This window comes from Engraulis encrasicolus, chromosome 9 (assembly GCF_034702125.1).
Source record: "Engraulis encrasicolus isolate BLACKSEA-1 chromosome 9, IST_EnEncr_1.0, whole genome shotgun sequence".
Taxonomy (NCBI): domain Eukaryota; kingdom Metazoa; phylum Chordata; class Actinopteri; order Clupeiformes; family Engraulidae; genus Engraulis; species Engraulis encrasicolus.
The window spans coordinates 40,187,538-40,197,975 of NC_085865.1; the positions used below are offsets into that span (position 1 = coordinate 40,187,538).

The 10,438-nt window shown below is 39.7% G+C and overlaps 1 protein-coding gene across 1 annotated transcript; it reads left to right on the forward strand.

Moving 5' to 3' along the window:
* The first annotated feature begins 822 nt into the window (after nucleotides 1-822).
* On the forward strand, nucleotides 823-9,768 carry LOC134455806 (up-regulator of cell proliferation-like). Its single transcript, XM_063207116.1, has 3 exons — nucleotides 823-5,623; nucleotides 5,932-5,970; nucleotides 8,139-9,768. The coding sequence occupies exons 1-3, from the start codon at nucleotides 5,602-5,604 to the stop codon at nucleotides 9,674-9,676; spliced, it is 1,599 nt and encodes a 532-aa protein (XP_063063186.1). The 5' UTR covers nucleotides 823-5,601; the 3' UTR covers nucleotides 9,677-9,768.
* The last annotated feature ends 670 nt before the right edge of the window (nucleotides 9,769-10,438 follow it).

Genomic DNA, 10,438 nt, shown 5'->3' on the forward strand with positions numbered 1-10,438 from the left:
ACACTACTGTACATACTATTAGTAGCAGGACGCTAATGAGTGCGTCAATGGATGGCAAAGTAGAATATATTTACTGTTTAGAAACTGAATCATAATTGTTTTCTTGCATGTAAGCAACTCTATAATATGAAAGTGAAAGCCCAACTGGGAAGCTCCAACTCCCATTGTCATTGTGACACAGCACTCCACAGCACACTGAACACTGCACACAATGAAATTGCATGTATGCCTCACCCATGCAAGGGGGCAGCCCCCAATGGCGCCCCAAGGGAGCAGTGTGGTGGGACGGTACCATTCTCAGGGTACCTCAGTCATGGAGGAGGATGGAGGAGAGCACAGGTTAATTACTCCCCCCACCAACCTGGCGGGTCGGGAGTTGAACCGGCAACCTTTGGGCTACAAGTCTGACTCCTTAACCGCTTGCCCATGACTGCCGTAATAATAATATGCTATGTGGATTGGCTGTTGGTGAGATATCGTTTTGTTTTTGGAGTGATAGCATGCGACTTACAAATGGCAATGTTGACCTTGTTTCATTTCATTCCATAGTAATCATGACCTGATCTGCTCAGAGTGATAGAAATGCCTGCACGTAGTGTGTGTATCAGGTCAAGAATCAGACATAGACCAGACAACATTTGCATGGGTTTGTGTGTCAACTAAAATACGTATATCTTGCATTTCCATCTGTATGACGCAGAATCTTGGAATGTGCAAGAGCCTGGGTGGACCTCTTATCTACGTCAGGAAACCAGACTTCCTCATTGATGAGACTGTACATAAAATGCAGGTAGTTCTACCCAGTCTCAAAAGACCGCTGGATCTATTTGGTTACCATGAGAGAGTCAGGGTAAGTAATCACTGCTGTAAAACCAGTTCCAAGTATTATTATTGTGCATTTTCTTTTTAGAGGTGTTTAAAATGTGCACATTATTTTCCCTTATTTGAATGAATGTATGTATGTATGTATGTATCATGCCGGGTCGGTCCGGTATTTTCCATCACTATCCTCGGGTCGGGCGTGATCAAGCTTTTTTTTTAACTATTAGCTTAGGGGCTTTTTGGTACGGGCAACATTATGTTGGATAATAATTAGACGAAATATTCTCAACACTATTCTTTATGTGAAGCCAACAAAGTTGCACAAGTCAGACTACGAAATTGCAAAAGGCAACATGCGCTGTTTTCCTCCACTAGCAAGCATAATAGCCTACTGCCTGAATTGACTGGTGCGCACGAGTGTGTGTGTCAAGGCTTGACACTGACGGCGCCAGGGCGAAATCGACTTTGGCTAGTAACAAACTGAGTCTCATATGCATTTGCCCATGATTTCTAAAAATATTTTAGTCGGAGATGTCGCTGTGGTCTTGTGAGCCTTCAGGCACTCGCATGTCTCCCGTGTCAGAACTCGATGCTCCGCCTCCACTTGCGTCTGACTTAAAATAGCCTACCACTGACAAGTCTCCGGTTTAAATAAATTAACCATCAACTGACAAGCGACGCAAAATCTATATTTTGCAATCTGCCTTACAATCCAGTAGTGGTCATCATCAAAATGACCAAGGACAGAGGTATACGACATGAGAAAAGTAAAGAAGTTTGAGATCAGTTTACAGCATGAAGACAATATTAAACGGACTAGTGAGCATGTAATGTTCCGCTTATTGTCGGCCTTGTTTTTTATTTAGGCCTACCTGGATGCTTTTCAACACTATTCTTTATGTGTAGGCTAGCCTATAAAGTTTCACAAGTCAGACTACGCAATTGCAAAAGGCAGCATCATGCGCAGTTTTCCTCAACTGGCAAGCAAGCAGGTAACAGGTAACACTGCTGTGCTGAATTGACATGGCGCACGCGTGTGTGTCAAGGCTTGGCACTGACGGGTGCCAGGCGCCTAAAAATCGACTTTCACGAGTAACAGACTCAGTCTCACTAGGCATTTGAACGGTAACTTATTGGAATATGATTAGTAAAAGAATTTAGTCGGAGATTTCCGTACATGCTCCGCCTCCACTTACGTCTGACTACCACTGACAATTCTCCGGTTTAAATAAATTTGCCATCAACTGACAAGCGACGCAAAATCTATATTTTGCAATCTGCCTTTACAATCCAGTAGTGGTCATCATCAAAATGCGCATTTCCGCTTTTCCTAATTCATGTAATGCTCATAAAAATAGTCATTTGAATGTTTTTTCACGTCTTTGTCGACACGCATACGCAGGATAGGCCCTACATCTTATCTACATAGGATAGGCCCTACATCTTATCATCTCATCTACACCTCATCTTATCTGTGTCGTCGATGGACTGCAGAGATGAAATGCTGGTTCATGACTAGTTTATGGCTTTCAGTGCAGTTTTCTGCCGAGATTGTGCGTGTGGTAGCCTAGGCGATCTTCTCGAGAGAAAACTATCAAGGCTTGAACGAGAAGTTGTGTTGTGTAGTTTTCCCACTACTGGTTTAAATGTAGGCTATGGATGATGGTGACGATGTGACTGAGAGAGAGGTGCGCGACGCGTGTCTGTGTGTAGAATCACGAGCGCATTGAAGAGTTGGTGCCGAAAGCTGTACTGCCGTGGAGTGACGGACAGTGTCCGTGTGGACGACAGCGTGTCTGTCTGATCTTATTGCACTTAACAGAGTTGGTGGTTTTTTGTTGTTGTTCATGCACGACCTTGTGCACGTCATGCAAGTGAGAATTCAAGCTAGTTAGGAACGGTGAAACATTTGACTACATGTTATTAAAATGTCCGGAAGATGAAAACTCGGCCAGTCACTTTGTCTGGCAGATTTTTTTTGTAACGGAAACCCTGTTATGTATGTATGTATGTATGTATGTATGTATGTATGTACAAACCCCAACTCCATAGAAGTTGGGACACAAGGTAAATTGTGAATAATGAAAAAAATGCTGCCATTTTCAAAACATCTGATTCTTACATTATATGGAGAACGGCACAAAGAAAACCATCAGCCATCAAAACTGACCAAAATTATTTTTTGGGGGGATATTCATGAATATGTAAAAACAACACCTCTCAAAAGAGTTGGGACGGGGACAATAAAAGGCAGCAAATGCCAAGGAAGACTAAAAACTAAACAAAATACAATACTTAACAGTTATATACATTAACCGATGAGATGATTTTATTAAAAAAAACGGTTAATTCCCATATTGGACAAGATTGCACCAGCTTAAATGGAGGGTGTATTCCCTGTCATGTTTTGCGATGTTTTCCTTTCTGTGGTGCTTACAGCGTGACAGGTCTTGACCAAAAGCCTGCCATTTTATCACCTGGGTCCTTATGATGGAGTTAGACTATTAAAACATAGTAGAGAATGTAATTTGTCCTTACTATGTGGCAGTAATTGAAGATCTCCCTTCAAAATACAACACATGAGTGACTTTTCATGCTGTTTAAAACCCATTTATATAATTCCGTACTGTATTTAAACTCTACAGATGAGTGAGAACAACTTAACCAATGCACTACTGCACCCCCATGCCATCATGGAGGCAGACTTTTGAAGTTAGCACTAACACAAGTTGGATGGTCCATTTTCACTGTAGCAAAGGATGTGCAAGACTATTATTTTCAAAAAGAATTGAGTTCTGCAACTTCTGCTGACTTCTGTAAGTAAAGGTTAGTTTCCCACGTCTTCTGGGTCTATTTCAAGTGAGCTCGGGTGCATAGGAGAATGTTAAACCCCTTTGCACACATTAAGCATTCTTAATATGGTCAATTTCCAATAACTATAATTCTTGGAGTGCTAGAGTGAGACTACAGCTGATATATATTTCATGATGCCATGAACCTATAATATATGATATGATTTTAGTGACAAAAATATGTCTCATATACACTCAATCATGGTAATTCAAAGGAAATTCAAAAATGTATGTAATAACTATGGTGATTATTCCCTCTGCATTTTTAATTCTGAGTGACTCTGCGATGTTCTTATACCTGGACATTCCTATTGTCCCTCAGTACAATTCATTTTGAAATGTTCTTCTTTGTTGTTTTGTCTTATTTGTATGTTTATTACATCTCACTGATCCCCGCCCCAACTTATTTGAGAAGTGTTGCAGCTATCAAATTGGAAATGAGTACATATGTGCCCAGGCCCGTCACTAGGTTTGAGAGACAGGGGGGGCTTAGCCCCAGAGGAAGAAAGTGTGCGCGCGCAGCGCGCATCGAATTTTTTTCAGCTCACCTGCTAAGGTTTTGTCTATGAATTCATTATTTTAAGAGCAAAGAAATCCTGCACACTGTCCATTCCACCAACAAACTTTAATACATTGTTTCGGTCATCCGACCTTCTTCATGTTGTGTTAAAGTTTGTTGGTGGAATTGACAGTATGCAGGATTTCTTTACACTTGAATGACAACCCCTCTGGGATAATATCCTACGCACCTGCCCACCTACGGAGGTGTGCAAAAGCGTCTTCTTGAACAATTATTTTAAGAGCACCATACCGATTTTTAAACACTAGTTACAGTGATTTTTTTTTAAATTCACATTTTAATGAACATTCCTTATATGTAAGCTAAACAAAACTTTTCAAAATGTTTCAACTGTTTCAAGTTAAAATGATTAGATAAAAATGCAGAGAGCATAATTTACACAAGGACTAGGAACTTTAGAAGTTATTAACTGCACATCTCCAGGAGAAGCAGTGGTCAGGAAGAGATTCATTCAAACAAGTTGGAAAACTATGCATCTCCAGCAGATATTTGGTCATTTTTACTCCATTAGTAGCTATTTTAATCAGTTCATGTGTGTTTTCAAACTGTTAAGACAAATATTGAAGCTCAACTATAATTTCAAGACAATGTCAAATTGATTTATTACACGGGTATTGTGAGTGAAAATTGATACTTTGGGTCTGAAGATTTTGTCTGTGTAAGTAATTACACTTTTCTCGAGGTGTTGTTAGTCACAAAGCACAATCCTCTACCTGTTTCCCCCCCGCATAACATATTGCTGTGCACCCTGCTTTTATTGCTGTGCAGTAGGATATAAGTGGCATTAAACAATAAATAAGCAAACAGGAACTTGTATTCAGATTAACTTGCCTTCTTGGTGGTTCGTATTCAGTGCTTCACTGCAGTTGTTTTTGGAAAAATGCAAAATCGTTTCAGGGGGGGCTAACACTAATGTAGGGGGGGCTAAGGCCCCCCTAAAATAGGCCTAACGATGGCCCTGTATGTGCCCCAAAACAATATTTTTTTCTCGGTTTTAACACTTAATATGTTGTCTTTTCACTATTATCCATCTAATGAATGGTTTGAATGTTTTAAAAAGGATAGCATTTTGATTTTATTCACAGTTTACCAAACGTCCCAACTTCACCGGAGTTGGGGGTTTGTATGTACCTACTGTATGTATGTACGTATGTGCAGATTGAGCCAAAAATGTGGGGTGATTTTAAATGTTTTGATCTTAGAATTGAATTAAAAAATGAATCAAAGTGAATAAAATGTCTTTATGAATGTATAGCATTTGACTATATAAATTAAATGTTTTCAATGATTAAATTTTCTTAATAATTCCCATCTTCAGGTGCTGATATGCCATAGCCTAAAAGCACCATGGCTTCGGGGGAGGAAGACAGTAAGTTACATTATGCTGTACAATGATTACAATATGGATTGTAATGACAGACTTGGTACTGTAGCTGCAGCCTCTCATTACATTAAGTGTAAAACTGGTAAAACTGGGCTGTGGCTGGTAACAATTTCAGTGTCACTTGCCAATTTGGCAGGTGGCTTATTTTACGGTATGACATATCAGAAAAGGGTATCAATTGTTTGTATTTAAGTATTTAAGTATTTAAGTTCAAGAAAAAGCTCAGTTACTCAGTTTCTATTTGTTTGTTTTATTTCCATAAACATTTATTTCCATTTTTTTCTCCTTCACAGTGCAAAACCCAGGATTAGCTGGGGACCCACCACAACAAAGTATGTGTCTTGCATTCATGTCATTGTGTTGGCTTTTGTATTTTATCTAACACTGATCCATCTACTGATAATTTCTGGGTGTTTATTATTTATTAATATTAAAGCTGCAGTCTGCAACTTTTTTAAAGCATAATGCCTGGAACTGTCTGGGGATTCTGAATGTACATTAAATACCCCAATACAAAAAAATGTCACGCTAGGTACCTCCAAAGCCAGCGGGTTTGTTTAGAAAATTGCAGAGCGGTCCGCTAAAAAGTAGCCAATCAGGGCTCTGCTGCCTGTCAATCACGATCAACAATATATTGACTATTTATTATATTTATTTTATGGACAGAGACTATTGAACATTATTAAGGGACTATACTTACTGTGTGTATTCCATGTTCGCAAATGACAGGTGAGTTGAGGAATGAGGAGTCGTGTACGCGCATCTGGCCTCATGTGTTTTGAGGGGCGGGACAGGAAGTTGATAAATATTTTATTTTTCCGTTAAAAATTAAGCATTTATTGCATTTTGTAACTACGGAGGAAACCATTCTGTTTTCTGTTCGATCATGTGTTCTGTAGATCATGTACAACTTTGCAAAAACTTACAAAAAATACAAAAAAAATAGGCCTTTGACAACAACAAATCCTGCAGACTGCAGCTTTAAAGGCTTCATGGCAGTGCAGTGCATTTTAGCTTTGAAGGGAACCTGGCTCGAAGCGAAGTCTTCGCTTGCTTCTTGAAAATTGAGAGGGAGAAACCGAAAATATGATTATCATTGTGACACAGCACACCACACCATTCTGTGCACAGTATTTGGAAAATTAATTCCAACCTTCATGCTGTATGCCTGACACCCTATCTGTGTGTTGATTCCTGCACCTGTTTTTTGAGATTGCTAATTGTTAATCTGCTAAATGTGAACAGCCGTGGCCTAATGGCTAAAGCAGATGGGCTTTAAATAAGAGGGTTGCAAGTTCAAATCCCACCCTTCCAACCCCTACTGCTCTCCATGTTTGAGGTGCCCTTGGGCAAGGCATCTAAACCCACACTGCTCCAGGGACAGTAAGCAATGTCCTGACAATAACTAAGTCGCTTTGGATTAAATGCATCAGCTATGTGTGGTGTAATGAAATTTCATATGTAATGAAAATGTATTTTCTTCCCTACCAGACATAATTTAACTATGATTATTATTGTTGTTGTTTTTATAGCAATTAACATAATAACCATAGTATAATGATATTATTATTATCATTATTATTATTATTATTGTTATTATTATTATTATTATTATTATCATCATTATCATCATTATTATTATTACTTCCTCTTGGGGCCGCTATGTGACAGTGTGCTAACACCCTACACAAGGGCAAAATCACTAATTTGAGTTCAGCAGAGGTCATTTCCCAACACATTCTCAACTCTTTCCCCAACATTTTTTGTCTCCATCTTCACTGCCATGTCTGTGTAAAGGCTAAAAGCCCCAGAACAAATATATTGTGAAAGTGTATGGATCTAAAGTAAATCATTGTTATCTACATGCAATGTATGCAATAAAAAGCAGGGGGGGGGGGTTGTCCGTAGAACAAGTCACTCCACCAGCTGTTCCTCCGAAACACAACATCGATAGGCCTATTTTGGATGACTATTTTGGAAAACATAATTTCACATATCCTGCTTACAAAACCAAAAGCTCAATTGTACCCCTCAATTTACCTCAAAATTTAAACTCCTCATAAAACAAAGCATGAGTGCAGTTACAACAATAGTTTAATATGCTGAGGTATATGTCACACATGTAAGTGTAGATATTACTTAGTGGTTAAAGGGGCCCTATTGTGCTCATTTTCACCTTGCAAGTTTTCTCATTTCCAATGACCAAGTGTTTTCAATTTTGAGGCATAGTAAGACAAAACCAAACTTAGCCAAATAGCAGAGATAGCCGCCAACATCTCCGGGACATTTCTCTGGGGACCACTCTATAGGAAACACATAAAGAGGGCTAAACTGCTAAATACTGGATGTGACTTTTAAGCAGAAATGCAATCTGTTTTGTGTTACAATCGTAGTAGTTACAAAATAAACAATGTGACTGAAAGTGAGACATAATGGAGGATAGCAAAAAAAATAGATATGTGAAAGGGATGTTAAGCTCTTGTTATTATTCTTATTACAGGTCATGCAGCATTTCTGGGTAAATTGGGACTTTTGGAGTTCTATCCAAACAGACTCACTCTGAAATATCTATTGGAGATCAACCATGACACAATGTCAGACAAAGAATTGCTGTCCCTCAAAGACGTCCCTCTAGCCTTTTTGAAAAAACTACTCATGGTCAATACAAAATGTTGGAATTACACATGTACAGATTCTGAAACAACACCAAACAAGGATAGTGATAATGATGATGATGAGGAGGAGGAAGACAATGAGTATGATGGAGAGGAAGATATGTATTCAGATGATGGCAAAGTCAATCCCCTTGATTTAGTCACTGCTCTATATCATTGTGCTGACAGCTTTTTACAGCAGGAAATGGCCATTAAGATGTCTATGTGTCAATTTGCCATCCCATTCCTATTGCCTCAATTTAGTGAAAGCTGTTGCTCTCTAATGCTGTGGGCTCTGAGAAATATTTACAAAGAGTGGCGTCCTCGTGATCAACTAAACACCAAACAGTATGTTGAAGACAGCGTTGTCCATGCACAGATACCTGTTCTTTCCTTTGTGAGACTGGGGAACTGCAGCCTATCCAAATCACAGCTTCTCAATCATGTCCTAAGCAATGCACAACATATCAATGTGTTCACTCATCGAGACATGAGTGGAGGGAATGCCCCAAAGAAGATTGCAAATGGCTTGGTAGAGATTGCCTGGTGTCTTCCAAGTGGGAAAAGTACCATTGATGTCTTCCCTGAACCGGTGGCAATTGCTAATATGAGAGGAGAAATTAGCTCCTCCGACACACAGTTCAGCTTCCTCATGAAGGTCTCTGCAGCAGTTTTCGTGTTCCTGGACACAATGACTGATGAAGAACGACAGTTGCTAGACTCACAGGGTTCTCTAAAATCCAAATTATTCTTGGTGATAAATACTCAGAGAAAGGGGCTTCAAAGGAAATATACCAATGCCTTAAAGCTAAAAGAGGAACGAGTACTTAGGCGAGAGCGAAGATTGAACATGGCAGAGTCAAATACCCTAATCACTGATGCAATGAAAACGGCCCTGAAAGAATGCACAGAGATGAGCACATTAGAGGAAATGTCAGACATTGCTCTTAATATGGGAATCTCTGTGGATGAAAATAAAGTAAAAGCTTCAGTGTCAGCAAAGGCAACTGCAGAAACAATAATGAAAGGCATAGGGAATAGCCCAGTAGAAGACTACAAGAAAATACAGTTGCCATTACAAGGTGACATTCTGAAGGAACTTGCAAAGACTGAAATTGAGGCATGTAGACTGCAGAACCCTGGTTCTCTGAGTCTCGAAGAACACAAGGCTCAACTTCATATGAAAAGACAAAAGCTTAGAGAACATCAGCGCACCATCAAGATATCTGAAGCAGCAGGGATGTTCATTCAAGCACTGTCCACTGTAGACAAAGATGAAAGAGCATTCTTTCTCAGATGGATAGCACTTCAGTTAGATAGGAAATCACGAAAACGAACGAACAGAACTCCGCAGAGAATTCCAAGAAGTTTGCATGGGAAATGATAAGAAGTCAATAAAAGAGCTTGATCAGAAGCTTTTGGACAACTCTTTGGGCATAGAGCACTACCTGAGAGAAATGGGACAGATCTATGAAGTGAAACCACTAGATGATACAACAAAATGTCTACCTGAAATTGCTACAGAGCTCCTTCTTGATGGATACCCGATAGAGCTACTTAATGGAGATGCTTCTGATATTCCAGAGAAGTGGGTAACTGAACTTCTATTGGAGCTACACAGAAAGGTAGGGCAGAGTCGATTGTTGGTCCTATCTGTGTTGGGTGTGCAGAGCACAGGAAAGTCTACTCTCCTCAACACCATGTTTGGTGTTCAGTTTCCTGTAAGCAGCGGACGTTGCACCCGAGGAGCTTACATGCTCTTGCTCTTTATTCATCAGAAACTGCGAGAGGAACTCAATTGTGACTTTGTTCTGCTAATAGACACAGAGGGGCTGAAGTCACCTGAACTTGCCGGTCTTGATGAAAGCTACGAGCATGACAACCAACTCGCAACACTTGTAATAGGTCTCAGTGATGTGACTATCATAAACATTGCCATGGAGAACTCAACAGACATGAAGGATGTATTGCAGATAGCAGTCCATGCTTTTCTGCGAATGAAAAACCTTGGTAAAAAGCCTATCTGTCATTTTGTGCACCAAAATGTTTCAGGAGTGTCTGCGCACAGTAAACTGATGACAGACAGGGAACACTTTTTGGAACAGTTAAATGAAGTTACTGCGATAGCTGCACGCATGGAGAAACA